Source organism: Glycine max, chromosome 10 (assembly GCF_000004515.6).
Source record: "Glycine max cultivar Williams 82 chromosome 10, Glycine_max_v4.0, whole genome shotgun sequence".
Lineage (NCBI taxonomy): Eukaryota > Viridiplantae > Streptophyta > Magnoliopsida > Fabales > Fabaceae > Glycine > Glycine max.
Window position 1 is genome coordinate 40,942,554 of NC_038246.2, and position 25,084 is coordinate 40,967,637.

Genomic DNA, 25,084 nt, shown 5'->3' on the forward strand with positions numbered 1-25,084 from the left:
GGGATGTTGGTTAATTATAAGGGTAAATAAATTAATCGGTGTAGTCAAAGGAGACATTGTAGTGTCAATAGACTAGTCACGAATGAAATAATGACTTAACATCAAGGACAATGTAATGCATTAACGATGTCGAATGATCACAATGATGACCTAATAATAAGGTAATGCATTAATGGTGTCAAATGATCGTTGGTTGCAAGTGTGGTTGTAGGAATGTTGGTTAATTATAAGGGTAAATAAATTAATTGATGCAATTAACTAGAGGAGAGATTGTAATGTCAATGGACTAGTTACATATTGAATAATGGTATGGCATTAGCAGCAATCCAATGCATAGATAGCCTTAAATGGTTGTAATGATGACCTAACATTAGAGACATATGACAATGTATTAATAGTTCGAATTGTTGTTGGTTGCAAGGGTGGTTGTAGAAAATAGGCATTGTGGGTAAGACTTTGGATGAAATTTTGAAAATGAGAGTTTTTCCATTTGGAGGAATGGTATTTGTTACGAAACATTCCTTGGATGAAGCAATACGTAGTTGTTTTTCAAATCTATACAATTGTGTTTAACATAATACAAGGCAAGGTAAATTTAAAAATTAACCAATCAACATTCTTTGTACATTTTTTACTGGGAATATTGAATTAATTAAGCTAACTAGATAAAAAGTTGAAGATCAGATCAATAAGTACAAGTTGCATAGTGTTTGAGGGAAGGAGAATGTTTTATATTGCTTTGTTGCTGAACATATGATGAGAGAAAGTAAGCAGCGTTGTGTAAACTTTCCTGCATTTTGCACGAAAATCCATTCATACCATTTTATCATTTTTCATTTGGAAGAGAAGAAATAATAAAAGAGATAAATGCTGAGTAACATTTAAAAAAAGGAGATAATGGAGAGTGATAATGAAAGAGATCTTTTTAAAAAATTATAAATTTAAAGAAACAAAGCTAATTCTCATGATTAATATGCATGCACAATTACAAAAAGTCAAATTAATTTTAACTGTAAACATATTTTTCTAATTAAAAAACAAATAAAATTTTATTTAGACATAAAGATAAAAGATAATATATTAAGATAAAGACAGTTAAGAAATTCAAATGGAGGGTAATTTAAATATGAGAACAATTAAAATTTCCAATTTCAAATATTTACAATCTTATTTAGATTAAAAGAATATATTATCTTATATTTAATGTTTAGGATATTATTTAGATTTAAAAATAGAGTTTAATTTTTATTCATATTAAGTTGTCATATGTTTTTTTCAAGATCAATTTTCAAAACAAGCACTCCAGAATTAGACTTGCACCGATGAATATGATAAACCACTTCTAGGATATAATATTATCCATTTTATTAAGCAAGGATAATATTATCCATATAACACGCCTTCAAGGCATAAAATAACCTTGAAAATGGGCCAATAATTTCAAATGAAGAGTGTATTTGATGTTGTGATTAATAATTTATCCTCATTGTGGATGCCCACACACTTGCATTTTTTATTTTCCGATGACGCCATGGCCTAGGCCTATGCATGCATGGCTTAAGGGAAATCTTAGTTTGAGTATGGGCCATGCTCAATGAACCAAACATGGAGATAATGCTGATTTGCATCACGATGATAGAACCATTAAAATGGAAACCTAAATTAGTTATGAGAATTCAATGTAGAAATAATTAGTAAAAAAATTGAACCTTAAAAGATAAACATATATAATGTATAAAAATTTTATATTTAGTAATGATAATGTATAAATTATATATATTATTAATAATACCATAGGACTTATAGAGAGAGATATAACATAATAAGTAATTTAAATCCTTTGATAGAAACCTAAAGGCATTGGTCGAATAGTGTAGTACCAATTAAGAAAGTTCACAATATATGGATACTTGAAAAATGAATTTTAAGATAAAAAAGGATACAAATGAAAATGAAAACAGACTTGATTACATAAATAATAAGTTAAAGCCCCAGTATAATTAAGCGAACACGTATTTAGAAAGATATAAAAGTGATGAAGAGATATAATTTCTCTACAACCAAATAAAGAAAATTTGTGAATTAGTGAGAGGTCCTCTTTCCGAAGCTTGTATGAGAAATATACATAATTTAAGTTTTAGGCAAATTAGATGGAGCTTATGTCCCATAATTTTTAGACAAACCAATTTGTTTACAATTTATTTAGTTGGTTAATTAAACCAATTAAATATATATATAGTAGAGGGAAATGATACCTTTAGGACACATACTATACGTCATCTCACATGTGATTGGAGGATTGTAGTTAAGATCGTTTATATTATATTAAAATTCTTAACGAAATACTATAATTTATTAATGATCCGTGTAGTGTAATGACATGTATTTATATCACCTAGTGCTTGATATTCTTGATTTGCATGTTTGAGATAATGGAATGTAACTCGTGACTTCATAGTTTCAATCAATGTTATTATAATTGGACCGATGATTAAATTGATGAAAATATTAATTTAAGAATCCATGGTTCAATTGGGGTCGAATTAGTTTTAATAAAATATATATTTTAAATATTTTAATATAATATATTATTGATATTTTGAACAAAAAATAATAGAAGGAGCGTAAATTGATGATAATAATAATAATAATAATAAAGAGTAAACTTCACTTAAAATATCATAAGTTGTAATATTTCTTTTTTAAAAAATCCAAAATGATGTTATTTTGAAAGTTTTTTTATAAAAAAAATAGTTTTAAGTGAAACCGATTACTAGGTTTACCGGTTTTCGAATAGTTTAACGATTTTGAGTCAGTTTAAGGACATACCGATTTTTAAGATTTGTTGGATCGGACACATGACCGATTCCTAGTCAAACTAGTCGGTCCAATCCAGGTTTCAAAACAATGATTTCAATGACATCTATTTTATGCATTCTATTGCACCATGTGCAAGTTGGCCTTGTGCCATTTGACTGTTTTTCACATCGATTAAAATGCTTACCTACTATAATTTCATGCTTATAATTGTTTGGTGTAATGGTGTTATATTATGTAAATCCTTTAATTATGTATTGTCTTTCTAACATTAAGATTCTTAGTTGCATTCCTATGTTGTTGTTTTTTTTTTCTTTCTTTCTTTTGGCATGAATTATTGTTGAAGTAGTCAACAAATGTTTGTGCTTGTTAACAACAAAGCATCACTTTCCTTGGCAATAATCAAGATCATAATGTAACAATAAAATTTTAGCGAGGTTCATTGACATTCTTTAACAAGACAACACTTTGTTATTTTATCCCTCACAAATAAAGCTTTTCTTATCATTAGATGTGATCAATGTGACAAATGATACCTTCAGGACACACAATGTGCGTCATCCCACAAGAGATTGGAGAGTCACAATTAAGATGATTTATCCACCAACATTTTTTAACAAAATATTATAATATATCCATGATAAGTGTAGCGATTTATACACTAACATTTTGAAGGGAGTACTATAATAATTGTTTGTGCTTAATAACAACAAAACATCACTTTCTTGGCAATAGTTGAGGTTATAATGGAGCAACAAAAGTTTGATGGGACTTATTTACATTCTTTAACATGAGAACACTTTGCTACTCTATTCCTTCCAAGTAAAGTTTCTTTTTTCATTAGATTCCTATTTTGTTATGTTTCTTTTTTTATCCTTTTTCCAGTGCAAATTCATGTTGAAGTAGTCAACAATTGTTTGTGCTTGATAACAAGTCATCACTTTCATTGACAATAATTGACATCATAATAGTGTAACAAAATTTTGGCATAGCTCATTCACATTCTTTAACGTGGCAACACTTTAAAACTCCATCCTTTACAAATAAAGTTGTTATTTTCATTAGATTCTTATTTTGTTGTCTTTTTTTTTTCCTTTCTCCTAGTGTGAATTCATGTTGAAGTAGTCAGTCGTGCTTGATAACAATAAAATATTGCTTTCATTGACATTAATTGAGATCATAATGGAGTAACAAAAGTTTGGTGATACTCTTTGATATTCTTTAATATGACAACAATTTGTTACTTCAATCCTTATAAATAAAGTTGTTCTTTTCATTATATTCCTATTTCATTCTTTTTCTTTCCCCTCCTTTTTGATGTGAAATCATGTTGAAGTAATCAACAACTATTTATGCTTGATAACATTAAAGCATCACTTTATTGACATTGATCGAGACCATAATAGTGTAACAAAAGTTTGACAAAATTCATTCATATTTTTTAACATGACACCACTTTTCTACTCTAGCCTAACCTAACCAACAATCCACCATAAATTGACTTAAGGTTTTCAACTTAATCTTAAAACGAGTCTAATGCACCTTAATTTATTTTTTACAGGTTAAAATAGTTTGTTTAGTTTTATTGACTCATTTGACATCCTAAAATTATGTAGAAAGAAAAACCTTGTAAATTACAATATTTACAAAGTCTAATTATATTTTAAATTATTGAGACTATCTAATAGAGAGAGAAAAAAAGGAAAAATGATGTACTCTAATTCTAATTTATAATAAGTAAACAATCTAAAAATTAAAATTAAAATATTCAATATATATATTTTTAAAAATTAATAAAGTATTCACCATACATACATATGAACTAAAATCCTAATAAAAAAAGGTTAACTAATCTTGTCAGAAAAATCTGACTCTGAGTCTCTCATTCTAATTGTATTTTAAACTTTTTTTTCATTCATAATAATTGAATCCGACATCTTAGTTAAGAGTATCGAATTTAATACTAATCAATAAAAATAAAATAAACTAGGTAGTGCTAGGTAGAAGAAAGGATAACACAACACAGGAGTAAGGAGTGTTTTGCTTGCGTTGCGATTTGCGAACCCTGTTGTGTTGTGTCACTGTTGAAACTCGAAACCCCTCTCCTCCTTCCTCCCTTCAACGCCGTGGAAGAAGAATAGAGTCTGAGTCTCCGTTATGTTCCGCAGAATCTTGTCCCATCATCGCGCACTCTCAGCCTGCGCCCACAATGCAACAACGCGCTCACTCGTTACTCGCCGCACCCCCAATGTTCCACCACCACCCACCTTCCTAATCACAGGATCAAGGCCCGTTTCTTCCAAAACATCCCAATCCAACGAAACCGGTGAAACCACCAATAAGGTCAGTGAGCGAGTGAGCGAGTCAATTACTCTGCTTCCAAATTAAAACCTATTTTGATCTATTTGTTTTTGTAGGCTAAAAAGGATGTGGCAAACGTCGAGGATCCCTTTAGTGCCCCTACTTATAACATTCCCGAGAAGCCTGTCACGTTCGTGGAAGGGGCTTCCTACGGTGTTGTCATTCTTGCGGGGCTCGGAATCGCAGCTGCTGCAGGATATGCTGTTTTCAAAGAGCTTATTTTTCAACCTAAAGAGTAATCACCTTCCTCATTTTTTTCATCTATAGGGAAAATACTGCATATTATATAATATTAAAGTATGTATTTTGTAGTTATTTAATTGTTGTGAGTTGCTGACAGGTACAAGATCTATAACAAGGCTCTCAAAAGAATTCAGGATGATGGTCAGGTCAGTGAACCTTTTCTTTCATTTCCGCTTTGCAACTAAATCATTTCCATGAGCAGTGGAAGTTAGGTATTTGACAGATTCAGGCCAAAATTAGGCAATCATTTGAACAATTTTGTATTTACTGCAAATGCTTAATTTACAAAAAAAAATAAAAATTGCACATGCCAAAGCTCTAGATCAAACAATGATTTGTGAGTTAACTTTGGTTTGGGGAATGAATAGTGGCTGGTTCTATACCTGTTGGCTGTTTTTATGTTGACTTGCGATGGATTTACTTTGTGCTAGATACGAGTAAGGATTGGATTTCCAATTACTGGTTATGGTCAGGAGAGTAGAAATCGAGCTGCTCGCCAAAGAATTCCTCACAGGGTATGGACTGATGAGGAAGGTGTCGAGCATGTGGAGGTAAATCTATCAGCATTTTACTCAAATTTATTTGTCAATGCGTACACATTTTATAAGAACTATTTTGAACTTTGATAAATCCCTGGGATCATAGCTAAACAAAAAACTTCAAGAAAAGGTTGTGAGGGAGGAGACAAAGATGAAAAAAAGAGAGAGAAAAGAGGCAAGGTATAGGAGGATTTCATTGGATATATTGTTGTATTGTTCCTGTGTGTCAGGTAACCTTGTTAATAGTTGGTTACAATAGGTTAGTTAGTTACCTAGTTATTTGTTAGTTGTCTCGGGCTGGGATAATTAGAGAAATAAGGCATGTTGCCTCTAAATAAGGAAAGGTGTACAGAGACTCAGAGAGGAGGTGGGGGGACCTTATCAAGTTCGAAACATTTGGACTCTTGGAGAGTGAGGGAGAGGTCAGGGTCTCTCGAATACCTTAAGCATTAGTGTAATTCATTTCAGGCTCTGTTACCAGAGAATTGTACTAGAGAATAATTCACATTTCTGTCACTTGTCTTCATCTATTTTCTTCTCTGTCCTGATTCTGTTCTATCACTCTGCCTTTTCAAATTCTTAAAATTTCATTTATGGTGGAAGTTACTTATTGTTTAGTAGCTGTGTCATTGTATATTGATAATATATGATTTACACTCAAATATGTTAATTTGGGTTACAGGTTAATTTTTATATCCGGGGCCCCCATGGACATGGAAAAGTATTTGCGGAAATGTTCAAAGGCGCTGACAATGAGTGGAAGTTTACTTACTTGATTGTTGAGATTAGAGCACCATCTACCGCACAAATAATTCTGGAGTCATACATCCCATCTTACAGTGCAACCAAGTAGCCTAAATGATAAAAAGGTTTTGTTCTGTACCATTTGCTGATTACTGAGTCAGTAGATACTGCATTGTTATTTGTGTTTCTTTTTTGACTTTGAGGTCATACTTTTCTCGACACAAATTATAGGTGATAACCCTGCTGCATAATACTTCCCAGATAAAGAAAATGAAAGGAAAATAAAGTGACTGAGATTCAAAATATCATTAACTTATCTTCCTTTCTGCACATTCCATTAACTGATTTTTTTTTTTGCTCTGCAAATGTTAATTGTTAGTTTTTTGTTAGTGGGGGAATCGAACCCGCAACCTTTCTCTCCCTCCCTTTTCCTTTTACCACCCAACCTACCTTATAACTTCATTCCATTAACTGATTAACCTGTTGCAAATGTTAATGCAATATGTGTGTGTTACCTTGAACTCAGTTCTTTTCCTTCAGTAATGCTGCTAATATCTCACCTAAGCTCTTGATTACGTTGGATTGTTTGTGACTATCAGGCTATAGGCACTGTTCAATTCTTTTTTTGTTTTTTGGCTGTGTATTTCTATTATCTTATGGGTGTCAACCTTGGAAAATATACTCCAAATTCTTTTATTAGAAGGAAAAATCCCTTTTACCTGTTTGTATTGTAGTCCAATTCGCATGCAATTCATATTTTCATGCATGCAAATGAAACTTGAAGAATCATAAGAATTTTGAATTTCTGATTTATACTAGAAGGTAAACAACCCTTTTACCTATTCTTATTACAGTCCAATTGGTATGCAATTCATATTTTCATGCATACAAATAAAACTTGAAGAATCATAAGAATTCTAAAATACTTAATGCAGGTCTTTAATATTTGGTCCATTACTGGAGGCTGCATTTTTCAGCTATCAGCATTGACCACCTTAGCCAGTCCATGTTTCACAAGGGATGGGAGTTGAAAGAAGGAAAGATAATTAAAGAAAGTCAAATAATGTGAAAAACGGGATCCCAAGTCTCAGGTTCAGTATTTTTGTTTTTCCATTTAGAACCTGCAGATTTGAGCAAAAGTTTTGGGCAAGGATCTTAGTAATGATGATGACAAGAGCAATTACTTTGTCCTTGACAGCTATTGAGAAATCCGTCTACCAATTTGTTGTTATTGCTGACAATTCAACTTGGCTTGGTTTGTGAAAGTACTTTGAGTAGCTGGTTGTAGCATGCAAATTTTTAAGGATGAATATAAGGGGATTGTAGCCAAAAACCAAAATTGATATGAATCATATAAGATTGATATCTGATTGTTACCGGAGAGATGGGAAGAATGTTAGACTAATTTCAACTATTTTGACACACCAACAGGAATTAGTATGTGCTATAAAACTACTCGGAAAATAATGAATCAAGTTTCTAGCATGCATTACATTTTCATCACAACTGTAACAATATAGTGTTGTGGACGCTGTCGATGTTGGAGATAATTAGGTGAACATTTGCGTAATCATTATGCGGAGACTGTAAAGTAGAAATCATAGAAACCAACGTTATGATGTTCTTTCGGATTTTTTTTAAAGTAGGTGTTGAATATTTAAGACTTATTGGTAATAAAAACATGATTGAGAGAAGTGATTTTACTAAAGGTGATTAGTTTCTCAAAGTAGGGATTAATTACAATAAAGTTGGTAGATATTTAACCTCTATAATATTCTTAAAAAAAGAAATTGTAGAATTTTTCAACATAAAAGATTATATATATAAAGCAAAATTGAATAGTTGAATTGTTCACAATGTTATGATACAAAACATTTAGAGTGTGTTTGGATGGAGAAATTTAAAATTCTGGAAAATTTTAAATTCTAAGAATTTTAAATACTTCAATTGAAATTCTTTTATTTTCAAAATTTTGTAGTGTTTGGATAAAAAAAATTAAAATTACGAGGATGAAGAAAATGAATGAAAAAAATAGAGAAGATATGGTTGGTGTGCTAGTTATACGTGTTGTTATTCTATGTTCACACCCGATCGATATTTAAGGAGCTCAGACGGTGTTTCTTGAAGAAGACGGTAAGAAAAAAATTTTAATTTCTCACATTTTAGAAGGAAATTGAAATTTCAGATTTTTAGTTGTTTAAAATTCTGTTTTAAAATTTCAAAATTTTAAATTCTTCATAAAAAAACATCCAAATAATGAATTCTAAATTACAGAAATTCAAATTATCTGATAAATTACTTTCGTCAGTTAAAATTCTCTATCCAAATCAACTGATCGATATATTATATTTATGTTAAAAAATATTAGTTTTTTTATTATTTTAAAATCTAATATAAATAATTTATTGTAAATAATATTTTTAAGATAACATGTGTATATTATGCTTACGATTAATAATACTAGTGGTCAACTTTTTTAATGAGATTATGATTAAATAATAAAATATATTAATTATTATAATTTTTTTGAGGAATAAAATATTATAATTTATTAGAATAATTTACTAAACATTTTATTATAGATTATATTTTTAATGTATTTTATGTATTTTTCATTTTGCTCAATAATAAGAATCAGTGTTCCTTTTTAATATTTTTTTTCTAATCACAAAAATTTATAATAAATGATGCATCTTACTCAACCATAAGTCCCCTTTGTACAACTCCTTTTAATATAAGTGTGCATAATAAATAAAAGTAACATGTTTAGTTAATTATTATTCTGTGAATCCTCTAATTTGTTAATAATTCGTTATTGAAATGAATAATATTGTTACTTATAAGGGAGTGACCATTGATCTTTTTCGTTTATAATTTTCATTTTACATGTGTACTTTTAAGCAAATTACCAATCGACTAAAATGCAACATTAATAGTTTTTTAAAGTTTAATTTCCTCGTATATATAGATACAGTTAATTATGTATAAAATTATTTACTCCGTGGTTTTAGCTGGTGTGAAATCAAATGTGAGTTAATTAAGAGTATAAAAAAAATCACACTATACATATGCATTTAATCAATTTTTTACTACAAAAGCTTCTTACCATGAAATTAAATGCGAGTTAATCACACCATACACGTAGTAATTTCTTTGCTATTAACACTAATACTAGTTAAATTTGTATTACCGAGAAGCTAGGTAAATTTAGCCAAACAATGAAGAAATTAGAAAAGAGAAGCGCAGGGACCCACTACACGTTGAAGTTGTTGAACCCTATCTCACTCAGGTTCTCAGAATCAGTAGTGAGAAACTCACTAGACCAATCATCATCGCAGAACAACACACTATCCGGCACCGGCGAACAACCTCGGACTTTGACCATATTCTCCGGCACGGACACGTGAAGTATGATTAGTTTGGTCGGTGGCGCAGTCATGGATGAGAGAGACACTATTCCCTTGGGACACGGGGACGGAGGGAGAACTGTAAGGTCAATTCATGAGAAACTTGTTAACAAAGGGAGTAGTGAATAAAATATAAGATATAATATGATAAAAGAAAAATAAAAAATCTTTAAAATATAAAAAAAATTTACGTATCATTATTTGGTTGAGCCAAACTACTCTCCAGAGCTTTAGCCTCAGCCTGTGAACTCTGTGGGCCTAACAAAAGCATCTAAATAATGATATAATAATAAAAAAAGAGAAACTAGTAACAAATGATTTATATATTTTTTTAAAAAAGAAATAAATATATTAAGTGATTAAAATAAAATAATAAGGATAATATATATATATATATATATATATATTTTATTAAAGATTCAATGTAAATTTTTTTTTATTGAAAATTGAAAATAAAATTTGTTAATTTATTAAAAAAACATATTTAAAACTTATTATTTTCAAGAAATCTTCTTCACCAAAGGTATAGCTTAACTTTTGTCTGCATACACTCCCCCTGAATCGCAACAATCAAACACAGTTAGTTTACATATAATCCTATTTGTATTAGGTTGATTTAGTTATTACTCATTGCCTTTTGACAAAAAAAAATTCTTTCTCAAAATTAAATATACAATAACACTGGGCAATTAAATTTTGAAAAAAAATGATTCTTTTTTCTTCTTCTTCTGAAAACAAGAATTAGTTTGAGATATGATATTCATAAAATATAGACATAACTAATTTTAATTTTTACTATCAAATTTATAATTATTTTTTAAATATATAACAAATTAAAATGATTTATCAATAAAAATATTAATATACATTTTATTTTTTAATTTAAAAATATCTTATATAAAGAGGTTTTTAAAAAATAATTAAAATATTAAAATCATTGATGTATATTATATTGTACATAGGTAGTAAATTATGAAATAATTAATTTTTATTTAATAATATACCATATATATTAAATTTAATAAATATATAATTTATTAATGTTATTAAAATTTAATTATATATTGTGTAATAGTAATAAAGATAATAATTAAATTCGTATGAAGTAAAAAATATTTATTTATATAAATAATACATTTGTAACATTATTAATATTCGCAATCAAGTCTATTATATATAAAGAGAGATTTGTTAAATTACAATCACTTATTATTTTTTTAAGAGAAATAAGTTAGTATATAAGTTATATATCTTAGGTGTATTTTTTTTAAAAAATAGTTTTCTTTAAAAAATAATTATAAATTGTTAACTTACTCTTCTAAAAAATAAGGACATAGACACACACTGCTGTTTATTTCTTAATTAGCTTAAATATACTCAAGGTGTCTCTTACTAAAGCACTTATTTTAAAAAATGAGTGAATGTTACCAAAGATTTGTTAGCTTTCACCTACTTTCGTAACAAAAAAATTTCACAACTTGTTTATAAAATTTAACTTCCTTTAAATATATTAAATTATATTTAATAATATGATATCTTGATTAAATAGTATATTAATTAATATTATATAAAAAAATTATTTAAAATATTCTTTTAAACAATAGTAAAAATAATAAATATTTTAAGTTATGTAATCCCTCAATTTCTATTTATAAGTCATGATAAACAAATTCTTTTATTCCTTATTATAAAAATTTATTTTATCTCTCTTGTACATTAATTATTTTTTTTACTAAAATTTTCTTATTTGTTTAATTTATAATTAAATGCTACTTTGAAATATCACTTTTTCCTCTTCTATGAAGATTGAAAAAGATGAATAAACTCTCATAAATATTAAAGATAAATTTTAAAAAAATATTACAATTAAACACAAATTTAATACTAATATCTAAATTAATTAATTATTATAATAAACATAATTTAGTCAATTATGTCTTATAAATAGTAATTGATGAAATATATGTTTAGGTATTAATTTTCTATTTTTACTTTTTATTTAACAGTATATTTTGAATATATATATATATATATATATATATATATATATATATATATATATATATTATAAAGTAAATTATATAAAAAAGTCAAATAATAAATATTTTATACCAATGCATAAGTTATATAAAAAGTCAAACATTTATTATACTTAATTCTTTTTTATATTTTATATTTAATGAATAGATTAATACTTCTGTATTACCCTATCTCTCTCAGGTCCACCTTTAAATATCAGCTTCACTTCTTGGAGACAAAGTAGCAAAGCTGTAACAGAACGCTCTATTCTGTTTCTTTGAAAGAACAAAGAGAGCTTCCTAGGGACTTCGAATCTGTTCAAGTTGATAATAGGTATTTACAATTCTTCATTTTCTTTCCGATCTTATCTCTTGGCATGAATCAAAATTGAACATTTACGGGTTACTAGTTTTTTCACGGAACAGAAGTCTAAGAAATGGCATTGGAAATGATGAAATGAGATAATTTTGTCAGCTTTTCTGCCACTTCCTATCTTTCTCTGATCCCTTTTCTATGTCTAGTTCTATCAGAAATTTAGTGTAATAAGTTGGTATATTTGATTTACTGAATCTCTAACTTTGTTCTTATTTTACATTCTAATGATGTCAGAAAGCATTTTTTCTTCCATGTCCAGGATATATAGTGTCTTGCACAACCATACCCTACTTAGTCTAGACTTCTATCGCCCTATTTATTTTGAACCCAAGATTATGACAAATCTCTTGTATTTTTTCTTGTTCATCTTTAAGTATATCATCAATTCCACATAATGTCCTAAGAAGAACAATAATTCTCAAGTTTTTGGGACTTCCATCATTATTAAGTTTGGATATTGACAATGTTCCAATTTCTACCGATTAAAATGGTCTTGCTGAACCCCTTCTGCAGAAAGTTAAACACCTTATACATCGATGATTGTGAATTACTCTCTCCAAATGCTTTTGTTGGGACAGAAATCCTCTCTGCAAGCAAATGACTCATTAGACAATTTGACCATGAACTTTATGTATATTCATCGTTACAAAACTGTCATAGCTACTCCCAGTCTTATTTCTTTCACTTACAATGATCCTTATTGGGCATGACGTGGGCAAAAAGAGGTGAATGTAGAGGTTCGATCTTTCTCGTTGATGTAAAATCAACCACACACATCTTTCAGATCTCTTCTGGTAATTAACATACATGCATGAAATAAGATATTTTAGCACCTAAAATTATTTTATAAGCAGTTTCTTTCTCTCATTGATCAATGAAATGTTTTTAGGTCTAGCAGTTTTTAGAGCTTTGATATAGGTAAGCTATTGAAGCAAGAGAAACTTAAGTAAATTGTTTATTATTTTGGCGCTGGTAATTATCTACTGCATATCACGCTAGGCTCATAATCCATGGAAACAACCTTCTGGTTGATGCGCTTTCCTGCACATTTTGATTCAAATCCATGTGATGCTGGTTATATTATTTTCCTTCTAATTGTTAGTGTGGGTACATAAATATCTTATAATTAAGGAATATTCTTTAATTGCACTAGTGCGCCAGTTAAACAAGAGAATAATTTCTTCTAGGGTATAACGTCAACATAATAGTGCATTATTTAGTATGTTTTTGTTTGTGGTCTTCATAGTAGATGTTAGAAAACATGTGTTTGATATTGTTTTTCCTTGGAAAGGTGTTATAATGTGTTGACAGTTTTGTGAAAAAAGATTTATTAGTGGATTTTGTGAAAAAAATTAAAACCAGTTTTGTGCATCAAGAAATTTAAAATCATCTCAATTAAAACCCAACTAGTTATATAGGGAGGAAGCAGATTGGTTTTGAAATCCAATCCTTTTAATTGGTTTTTAAAGGGATTTAGTTTGTTTGTATATCAAATTTATCATAATAATTTTTTGTTTCTTAGATCATATTGAAATAAATTCTCATCCTATTAATTAACTTTTAAGATTGAGTTAGATTTAAACTAACATTTTAAGATAATATTAAGTCAAGTTCTATAACCTACATTTTAAGATGAGATCAATTGTGTGTGATTAGTTAATTTACAAGCTTGATGTGCTTGGTCTTTTCTTTTTCAATTTCAATGTGTTTATAGCATCATGTTCTATATGTTCAAGGTTAGAAATTTTGCATTGTTATGATAATAACATCGTACCCTATTATTAATGCATTTGTTTTATGAATCCTTCAGTTGTAGAAGGTGAGAAAAAATGGCTTTCATTCAAGGATGCATGGATAATGACCGAATGGAATTGTTGGAGGAATAAATGTGTATGTCCAATATCTATTTTATTATGTTATTAATTTTAATAAAGAATTATTCTTTATTTTATTATCATATTTATTATTTTATTAAATTATTAATTTGATAAGTTCTTCCTTAAAATCTAACAATCAATTTTAAACATAGTGACACATCTTTAATATAAAATTTGTAGTTGAGATTAATTTGAAAATATATCCCAATTGCATTAAATAAAAATTAATCAATTATATTAAAAGTTAAAATAAATGGAAACTTTTTAGTTTACTATGTCGCATTCAATAAATGAAAATAAATTTCATTAATATTTAAAACAAAGGGATACTTTTACCCTATGTTTGATTTTGAAGAGAGAAATAGATTAGATGAGAAAAAAGAAATAGAGTGAAAATAATAGAAAATGCATGTTGAGTTATTTGATTTAAGAAAAGTAGATGGAAAATATAGGGGAGTGAAATGAATAAACTGGTTAAAATACTATAATACCCTCAGCCTACGTGGGATGGTTAACTATTTAAAAAATCAAGACAAAACAAGATAAAAGGGCAAAAGTGTACACTCATTATTGGAAGACAATAGTCTGTGTGAGGAATAAGTACCCATATAAAACTTAAGTTTAAATATATTTTTTATTTATGATAAATGAGTGAATTTTATTTTTAGTTTTTAATATTTTTTTTTGCATTGAGTTCTTTATTAAACAAATTTTTTGTTTTTTTTATCTTTATCATTTTATTTTATTTTATTCATTCTAATATATATATATTTTTTCTTTAATCCTTACAATATTTATTCATTTTGTATTAGATCATTTGAAAAATATTTGATAGAGACTAATAAAAAGTAATTTATATATTTTAGGGACAAAAATAAAATAATATATATATTAGAATGACTAAAAATAATAAGGATCATTTTTTTATTATGAACTCAACACAATTTTTTTTATTAGAAACTTAAAATAAAATTCACTAGTTTGGCAAGAAAAAAAAAGCATATTATAACTTATTTTTCACCAAATGCATAGTCTAGGTTGAATTAGTTATTACTCATTGCATTTAAATAAATTTTTTTTTTCTCAAAATTAATTATGCAATAACACTTTAGAATTAATTTTGAAAGATTGATTTTTTTCTTTAAAAAATTTCTGTAAAAAAGAATTAGTTTGATATATGAGATTCATAAAATTTAGTCTTAATTATATTTTTTATAATCAAATATATATTTATTTTTAAAATATTTAATAAAATAAAATTATTTATTATAATTTATCAATAAAACATATTAATATACATTTTAATTTTAATTTTAAAATATTTCATATAAGGTAGTTTTTTTAAAAATAATTAAAATATTAAAATCATTGATGTATATATATTGTATTGTATATATGTATTAAATTATGTAATAATTAATTTTTATTTAATAATATATCATATGTATTAAATTTAACAAATATATTACGCTACATTGTGTAACCTAATAGTAATAAAGATTATAATTAATGTCGTATGAACTAAAAATATTTATTATATAAATACTACATTTATAACATTCAATCAAATATATATTTTTTTATCAGTATTTAATCTACTATATGAATATTTGTAATCAAGTCTATATATATATATATATTGGTAAATTATATCTTAGGTGTATTTTAGAAAATTAATTTTCTTGAAAAAATAATTAATTACAAGCTGTTAACTTACTCACTCTAAAAAAAGTGAGTGTCACATACACACGTTTATTTTTTTTCTTAATTAGCATAAATATACTCAAGGTGTCTTTTACTAAGTCACTCATTTTTGAAAAATAGGTGAGTGGATGTTACCAAAGATTTACTAACTTTGACCAACTTTCGATTAAAAAAAAAGCTTTCACTACTTGTTTATAAAATTTAACTGCCTTTATATATATTAATTATATTTAACGTTTAATATTTACTAATTAATATGATATCTTAATTAAATAGTATATTAGGTTTATTTCAAAAAATAGTTTTCTTCATTTTTTTAAAAAAGTATAAATTATTAATTACTACTTCTAAAAAATAAGTAAGTATCACACAACTTGTTAAGTTATACTCGTTTTTTTAGAATTGAAGAAGTAAGTTAGTAAATTATATCTTAGGTGTATTTTAAGAAATATTTTTCTGTGAAAAAATAGTTATAAATTATTAACTTACTCATTTTACAAAATAACTATCACACACACTAGTGTTTATTTCTTAATTAGCATAAGTATACTCAAAGTGTCTCTTACTAAAACACCCATTTTAAAAAATAAGTAAGTGAATGTAACCAAAGATTTACTAGCTACCTTTCACCTACTATTGCTTTTAAAAAAAGCTTTCACTACTTGTTTTTAAAATTTAACTGCCTTTAAATATATTAATTATATTTAATAAATTTAATATTCAATAAGAGGAATGCTAGGGGCATTTTCTCTTAATTGCACTCTTCCTCAAAGACTTCACTACTACAAAAGTGTTTTTCCACGTCGTTGAATCTACATCAGTTATAAAAAAATCGATGTCGTAAATGATGCGGTGACATTTATGAAAATAATGCAAACTTTTTTAATCCAACTATGACGATTTTTATAAAATTGTCTTTGATGTGAACGTTACAAAGGCGGTTTTATAAAAACCGTCTTTGTTAGTCGACCTAACTACTACGGTTTTTGAAAATCATCTTTCATTGAAGTTATAAAATTTTTTATTTTTTTTTATTTTTAGTTTTCCCTCTGAATTAATAAAATATATTATTTTCCTCTGAGTTTAACTGAGCCTCCGAATAACTCAGTCTATACAAGCAACCAACAACACAAGTTCGCAACCCTAACGCGAAGCTCCTCGTCACTCCCAAGGCCTCTGCCCTCTCCGACGCGCCAGAGTCCAGACATAGCGTCGTGAACAGTGAGAAACCTTATATTTCATTTTTTTTATCATTGTTATGCACTGCACTGTGTTATTTTGGGTGTTTGTAATTGTTTATTATGGTATATATTGAGAGAGAATGGGTGTGGTGTGGGGATTTGAGGAGAGAGAAAACTGAAGAGAGAGAGGTGGGTGAGCTTTGAAACTAAGTAAAGAAGATTAATGGTGCCATTGGTTGGAACAAAGGTGGGGTCCACGTCACATATGAGACAAATAGAGATAGATAGATAGATATATGTAGAATGCAAATTGAGCATTGGGTGTTATGCACTGCACTGTGTTATTTTGGGTGTTTAACTTGATTAGGCCCTGTGTTATCATTGTTATGCAAATATGCAAGCATGAGCTTGTATATATACAAGGAAAAATGATGCTATACTATGGACCGTGTATATTTTTGCTTCTTGAGTGTGGTGTTCATGAGCCTTGAATGATGCTATACTATACATATTGTTTTTAGATTGGTCTGAAGGTTATCATTTAATTTGGAATTGCATCACTACCCCTAGGTAGGTACATATAGGGTATTAAAGTCAATGTTTGTGAGTTATACATATAGTAGTATTTATAGTAATGTTAATTAGTTGCATCCACTATTGGTATAAATAATTAATGTAAGCTTGTAATGGACCTTTTATTCAGAAGGGAAAATAGAAGGTTCACGAAATTATGACTTATGATTTAAAGACTTCACAATTGCCATTTCAAAGTGATTTTAGGAAATTTAACCAGGTACATTTTCAACTCAATGTTGAATTCATAGACATAGGTCCCAAGCATTTTGCATATGTAATATGACTAATATTTAAGTTAGTAAATTTATTATATTATGATTCAACTGGTCTTATTAATTGCAAAATCCTTTAATATATATAGTGTTCAATACTATATTGATGATATTGTGGTGCAAATCACTCTCAAGATATTGGCCAACATTATTTACAATTATTTCGTCATTCATTATTGGGAAGTGACTTGAACACCAATTTTATTTTGTATTTTGGTACAAAGCAGCTGGCTCATTCGTAGTTTTGCACTACTTTGGATGTTTTCAATGTTCATGTAGTTCTAGATACTTATAAATAAGGCTCTGTTTTCATTGACATGTTAGGATATGCATACAAGTCATAGTTAAGAGGTTGTGACTGAAAATGTTACTAATAAGACCATTAATACCTTATCAATTCCAACCTTAGTGTTAAGGTGTTCATTTTAAATGGGAAAATGATCAAAGGCTTTGTAAAGCAATGGGCTCATGATGGATTTCTATAAGTCAACATGTAAGGGATAAAGAGTACTACTACTACTATTAGTTGTTAAGGGTTGTGAATCATTGTAACTGTTAGAAAAGTATTGGCTGGCTAAGGTAGTTTTCTTTGTCATTGGATAAATGTTTTGTAAAAAAAATTGGGGTGTTGTGTTCATTAGTTTTTAGGATATGATGATCAAAGGTTCTTGTTTCAGGTAGGGAACAGACCCAAGTGTGAGACAAAGCTCTTTGAGCTATAGCATTGGTTTTGTAGAATATCCTGTAGATAGCCTAATGTTTTTGCATATGTTGAAAACCAAGTTAATTAAAGAAGTCCAAAAATGATGTTCTTGACAACCACAAACACTTGAAAATTGAAACTCCTGAGTATTTATCTAAAGTTGACAACCATAAACACTTGAAAATTGAAACTCCTGAGTAGTTTACCTACTGTCTACATTTGTTCAACACACATAGTTAGTTGATATTTGATAATAACCATTTAAAATTAACTAAAGTGAATGTATGATATACAACTACCAAAACTGATTTCATATTAATAATTACTACATATTATACAAAATTAACACATAAGTTGTCAACCCCTTTTTGAATCAGCCCACTAGAAACATAACTCATGTCTGTATAGAAATGTACTAAAATGAAAATATCCTCTTAGAAGTAAAGCATTGTCATAAGAGGACAATATCCTCTGCAGTAATGAGTCCCTAGTGTCAACAAAGGAGGGTGAACTCAAGTCTTCCTTCAACTTTCTTGCTATCTCCAACCCTTGAATTAGTTCAGTCATGATTGCATTCTGCTCCATAGTCCTGTCACTTTCCATTCATACTATCTTATTGTGCCAAAGAGCAATCACACTTATTTCTTTCTAGAACAACCTGTTTCTTACTAGGTAGAAAGATATAAATGGTATAATATAGTGGAAGGAGGCAAAACAAGGTTTCAATTTAAGTTCTTTTGGGAAAAAGGCTAGTGAGAACATTGTTTATGCTGAATGAAGTAAATCATGGATTTCTCTTTAATGATTAACACATCTACCTATCTTTGGAGATTAAGATTAAGTTGCAAATAAGTCAAAGTTTGACTGAGACTAATACTATTCTTTAGTAAGTACGATGCATATAATTTTGTGTTTATTGTAGTCACCACCTTGTGTGCCAACTCTGTCATCCAATGATGATTCAAATGTCTTGGGATCTTTAAGAATCGAAAAGTACACCTCGGTAATCACCTTATCCTTCAAAATATATTTTTTATGCAGTTTAATGTCACACCCTTTTTATATATAATATATTTATTCTTGTGAAGTGGTTTAATGATGTGCATTCAACTGAAATCTTTGATAAATGTGATGATGCACTTAATCTGCTGTCAAAGGCACATGGTTGTGAAGAAAGTTCATCATTCTATCATGTAATGCATTTTATTTCTTGATAAGCATGATAGATTTGAACAGGGCTAAGTAGTGTATATTTCTATATTATTTGAAGATGATAGAAATTGTTATACCAGAGCTTCTTGAGATGCAAACTGCCCATGTTGTTTCCATTGGCTCTGAATTCTTATGTTCACTAAATCCTGATTGTAAAGACGAGTATGTTTGAGTATATATTGAAAGTTAATATTGGTAACTTCATTTTGTGCTCCAATTCTTAAGAGACATCCTTCTAATATGTTATTCAAAGTGGTTAATATTAGACGGTGGCTATACAAATTTATGGTGATTTCCTTTATTTCTTTGCTTTCATAGGAAAGGTGTAAATTTGACATATGATACTCGTACAAGTTTGGCACTTTTTTGGTCATTTACAACAGCCGATTATGTTGTAGCCCAATGCATTAGGTGAGATGAAAGTTGATAATAAATATAACAAATTCGTGTCCCTTTATTTAAGCATCTCTTACTGATGACCTTGGAAAATGACATGTTACAATTTTTTAAAATAATTACTGTCACAAGATTGTCTAATGTACAAAAAATTTGTGTATGTAGCTTATAAAATGTATCATAAATGTTTGAGACAAAGGAGTATGTATTACCACTTGGAGATTTTCAAGAAAGTGGATGTCATAGTAACACTGACCACTAGGTATGTATAACAATTTGGTAGAGTACTCTTTAGTGTAAAATGTACGCATGCGCTATGCCAAATTAAGTTCAATTGATCTAATATGCGTTACTTTTATAAATCTTTGAATGACATTGAAATTAGTTTTACAGCCTGGATAACAATATATAACTATATATGTTTTTTGGCAGTTGTTAATAATTTATTAGTATGAAATCTACTTTGCCTATGGAAATAGATTTTTAACAAAATTCAACTACATCATCTTATTTTGGAAGTATGGTTTTGCTTGTGGAAATGGATTTTTACAAAATGGCCAGAATGATTGATATGGAGTAACTGCACTTGAACTATTTTTTGTTTGTAACAACATGACATCACCCATAATACCTCCCAGTGCTCTTAAAAGTCGTGAAACAAATATGCAGACTACAGGTAATCGATTAGCTTCACCTTTAGGGTATTTTTCTTTAATGATTTCCAATGCAACATTATAATTAACATTATATCTGATGTCCCATACCATTGTTACTTGTGCATAGGGGTGAGCAAAAACCGTTTTGGGAAAAAAACCAAACCAAACCGGTTCCGAACTGGTTTAATCAGTTTGGTTTTTAAACCAAATTTGAGAATTGGTTTTTAAAACTAGTTTAGAACTGAACTAGTTTTAAGGACTAAATTGGTTTTAAAAATTGGTCATAATTGTGATTTTGCTCAATTTAGTATGACTCAATTTAGAATGACTCCTATCAACTTTTCTCATTGCCCATTTTGGTCATAAAAATCATTAATTCCTTGTGTTTTCATAATTTCATTCATGAAACAAAATTATGGTTTAGGGGATTGGACTCTATTTATGTCGCATGTTGATTTTTTTTTCTACTTATGGATTTCAGTAAAGTATTGAAATTATTCTTTACTTGTCATGTACTGTGGTCGATGCTCTATATTGGTTTGTAAAATAAATTGTTTTATTTATCAGTGACTAAATTAGTGACATCATTGTCATTTAACTGCTTCTGAATTTGAGTGTTGACACTTCATAAGCAAGAAGGTATGATGTAGTATGTTTGTATATATCACTGGAATTACTTAATGAAGCACATTCTAAGACGGTTGTTATATAAGAACCGTCTTAGAAGAGATACATTCTAAGATGATTGTTATGTAAGAACCATCTTAGAAGAGACATATTTTTTAAGAAGGTTTATTCCATAACCGTCATGGTATCACTTTTAACGTCGTTGACTTCAAATACGATTTCACAATCGCCGTTAAATATACTTTAGAACCATTATTAAAAATCGATTTTCTAGTAATGTTTATAATTGGTTTTACTTCTCATTTATTATAAATTAAGAGAAAGAATCATTGAATAAGAAATAAAATCTAAAAAATGATGATTTTCAATAAATTCTTACTAATGATAGAGAAAGTATTAGAAAAAAGAGTATAGAAAATATTACTAACATTTCTCTATTTAATGTAATATGTTATCTTAATTAAATAGTATATTAATAAATATAATTAATATTATATAAAAAATATATTTAAGATATTCTTTTACATAATAGTAAAAATGATAAATATTTTAGGTTATGTATTTTATGACAGAATTTTTTTGATGATGTATAAAAATATATGTTTAGGTATTAAATTTTTAATTTTTACTTTTCATTTAATAATATATTATGAATATATATATATATATATATATATATATATATATATATATATATATATATATATATATATAAAGTACCATAGAAAAAGTCAAACATTTATTACATGTAATAAATATTTTATACTTCTCGCATATAATATTTAATGACTCCTCTGTAAATATTAATACTTTATTATTTTTTATATGTTATATTTAATGAATACATTAATACTTCTTTGTACCAACTTGGGTAAATTTACCAAACAATGTAGCAAAGAGAAACAAAGGACCCACCAAGAAGTTCCACCTTGAATCCTATCCCACCCATGTCCACCTTAAATATTAGCTTCACTTGAGAGCTGATTTTGTTCCGTATCCTCTAGAGAACCAATTTTGTGCCAAACACAAAGAGAGCTTCCGATCCTGAATTTGTTCAAGTCGTTCACAGGTGTTTACACATCTTCATTTTCTTTCCGATCTTCTCTTTTTAATTTGCATGAGTCAAATATTGAACATTTACATGTTATTAGTCTTTTCTGCCACTTCTTCCTAGTCTTCTCTAACTCCTTTTTTGTGTAGTTCTATCAGAAATTTAGTGTAGTGTCTATAAGTTGGTATATTTGATTTTCTGAGTCTCTAACTTTGATCTTGCAGAACAAGAATCGGTCGGTCAAAATGATCATGACAAGGAGCAAGACTCAACAGATGAAGGAAGACAGACTTAGTGGATTGCCTGATGAAATTTTGTTTATTATTATGTCTTTCATAATGATAAAAGATGCTGTTAAAACATGCATCCTGTCAAAGCGGTGGAGGAATTTGTGGAAATTCCTCCCTAATCTTACCTTACATTCTAATGATTTCAGAAGTCATAGTGTTTTCTTTGAATTCGTGTCGAGAATTTTGTCTTGCAGTGATCAAAACCATACCCTGCATAGTCTAGATTTCCATGGTCCTTTCTATGGTAAACCCATTGTTATGACAAATCTCATGGGCTACGCTGTCTATCATAATATCCAACACTTGAACATCAATGTCCCTTACAACATTTCTTTATCCGCCCGTGTTTTCTCTTGTCCATCTTTAAAATCTCTCCGTATATCAGTGTCACATAATGTCCTAAAAAGAACAAGAATTCCTAGGTCTCTAGAACTTCCATCATTATTAAGTTTACATCTTGATAATGTTATCATTTCAGCAGATGAAAATGGTCATGCTGAACCCTTCTCCAATTGCAAAATGTTAAACACTTTATACATTGAGAACTGTGTATTGCTCCCTCCACATGCTTTTGTTGGGCCAAAAATCCTCTTTATAAGCAATGCATCCCTAACCAGTTTGACCATGAACTTTGTGTATACTTGTAGCTTCACAACTGTCATATCTACACCGAAGATCTCTTCTTTGGCTTTTGATGATCCTTTTTGGATAGTACGTGGGCAAAAAAAGGAAAATGCTGAGGTTTGATCTTTATCGTTAAATTAAAATTTATCACATAGACTGGTAACAACTAAATATGAACTATTTTTTATAATAAAAATATATTGAAAATATCTTTAAAAATATTTATTTCTTATTTATGGCTTGCAGATATGAAAAGGAAAGATTAAAAGCGAAAAAGATAAAGAAAATATAAAAAATATGAATAAGGAAGATTGTAGCATCTGGCCAAAGTCCACCTCAACAACTATAAAAACGAAGTCAAGCCAAGGAGAAAGGACACCATCCGGGAGACTCAGCTCTCTACTGAATACATCCTAAGCCCGAGTGTCTTTAGTAGGGGAAATCTTTCTTTTTGTGTCCTTTTTCCGTCCCTTCTTTTCCATCAATTTCTAAACCCCCTTTCAAGTGTAAGATCCCTTATGGCTATGTGAGCCTAAATCCCTAGTTAGGGCCTGACAGACCTAAAAAAAGCCAAGAGATGTATGATGTACTTCATATTTATCAATGCAACAAGTGTTTTCTATCCTATTATCTTTTCCTATTTCAATTTCATGCATTACCCATCTTTACATCATTAAAGGGGTTAAATGCTTGAGAGAGTAATCCTTGGTAAGAATATAACGAAGGTATGCATGCATCAGTTTTAGGGTTAGACGCTCGACCGAAGATAACTTCTAATAGAATTAAAAGGAAAAGATATCATAATAAAATCACTGCTAGACATAGAATGATTGCATTATGTCCATGCATCAAAGCACACATCTAGGATCAAACAGAAATAAAATAAAATAAACAGGACGATTGCTAAATAAAGCACTAAACATATCACACACAATAACTCTACTAGTGTTATCATAACGGATCCCAAGCCCAAGTAAATGAGGAAGGTTGTGTTAAACCAGTGGCAGTCAAACATAAAACTTGATGATATACCAAACATGGACACTCACAACATGACAAACACATAGTAGATATGAACCTACGTGAGAATTACAAAGTTACCAAAATAAGGTCTTCACTTTGCAGTATAAGAAATTTTCAAGGAGTGACATATTTGCCACTTTCAAAATATATAACTAGGACATTTGTTACTTCAAACTCATTTTATATTTCTAATGCCAACTATTTTACATGATTTTAATAATCCCCTTTCATACAATCCTAAGTAGCATTCACAGTTTGCTCATTTTATATTTCTAATGCCATCTATCTGACATGATTTTAACAAATAACAAATATGCAAGACAACATGATTGATTCAACATGGTAAATGAATGATATGTAGTAGGTATGAAAGAAAACTAACACATA

At 28.6% G+C, this 25,084-nt stretch overlaps 2 protein-coding genes across 3 annotated transcripts; both read left to right on the top strand.

The window, feature by feature from the left end:
• The first annotated feature begins 4,800 nt into the window (after window positions 1-4,800).
• On the top strand, window positions 4,801-8,085 carry LOC100815534 (probable mitochondrial import inner membrane translocase subunit TIM21). Of its 2 annotated transcripts, XR_005886662.1 has the most exons (7): window positions 4,810-5,160; window positions 5,235-5,413; window positions 5,519-5,567; window positions 5,853-5,972; window positions 6,643-6,829; window positions 7,640-7,795; window positions 7,903-8,085. XR_005886662.1 is itself a non-coding variant. In XM_003536135.5 (6 exons), exons 1-5 carry the CDS (start codon window positions 4,975-4,977, stop codon window positions 6,811-6,813), a joined length of 705 nt encoding a protein of 234 aa, XP_003536183.1. In that variant the 5' UTR covers window positions 4,801-4,974; the 3' UTR covers window positions 6,814-6,829; window positions 7,640-8,085. The 2 variants fall into 2 exon arrangements, 1 of the variants encoding a protein (XP_003536183.1); XM_003536135.5 differs by having other exon boundaries at window positions 4,801-5,160; window positions 7,640-8,085.
• Window positions 8,086-10,141: 2,056 nt separating this feature from the next.
• On the top strand, window positions 10,142-21,310 carry LOC102667556 (fatty acid amide hydrolase-like). The gene is made up of 8 exons (XM_041006216.1): window positions 10,142-10,192; window positions 19,741-19,821; window positions 19,907-20,011; window positions 20,089-20,192; window positions 20,349-20,441; window positions 20,620-20,685; window positions 21,035-21,102; window positions 21,210-21,310. The coding sequence occupies exons 1-8, from the start codon at window positions 10,142-10,144 to the stop codon at window positions 21,308-21,310; spliced, it is 669 nt and encodes a 222-aa protein (XP_040862150.1).
• The last annotated feature ends 3,774 nt before the right edge of the window (window positions 21,311-25,084 follow it).

What these genes read in the sequence shown, in the direction of transcription:
- LOC100815534 (XM_003536135.5), top strand. Translation starts at nt 4,975, where the DNA reads ATGTTCCGCAGAATCTTGTCCCATCATCGCGCACTCTCAGCCTGCGCC. An exon ending in CCGGTGAAACCACCAATAAG is followed by an intron (nt 5,161 to 5,234) that starts GTCAGTGAGCGA and finishes TTGTTTTTGTAG; the next exon opens with GCTAAAAAGGATGTGGCAAA. An exon ending in CTTATTTTTCAACCTAAAGA is followed by an intron (nt 5,414 to 5,518) that starts GTAATCACCTTC and finishes AGTTGCTGACAG; the next exon opens with GTACAAGATCTATAACAAGG.
- LOC102667556 (XM_041006216.1), top strand. Translation starts at nt 10,142, where the DNA reads ATGGATGAGAGAGACACTATTCCCTTGGGACACGGGGACGGAGGGAGA. An exon ending in AAAGTTCATCATTCTATCAT is followed by an intron (nt 20,012 to 20,088) that starts GTAATGCATTTT and finishes TATTATTTGAAG; the next exon opens with ATGATAGAAATTGTTATACC. An exon ending in AATCCTGATTGTAAAGACGA is followed by an intron (nt 20,193 to 20,348) that starts GTATGTTTGAGT and finishes TTGCTTTCATAG; the next exon opens with GAAAGGTGTAAATTTGACAT.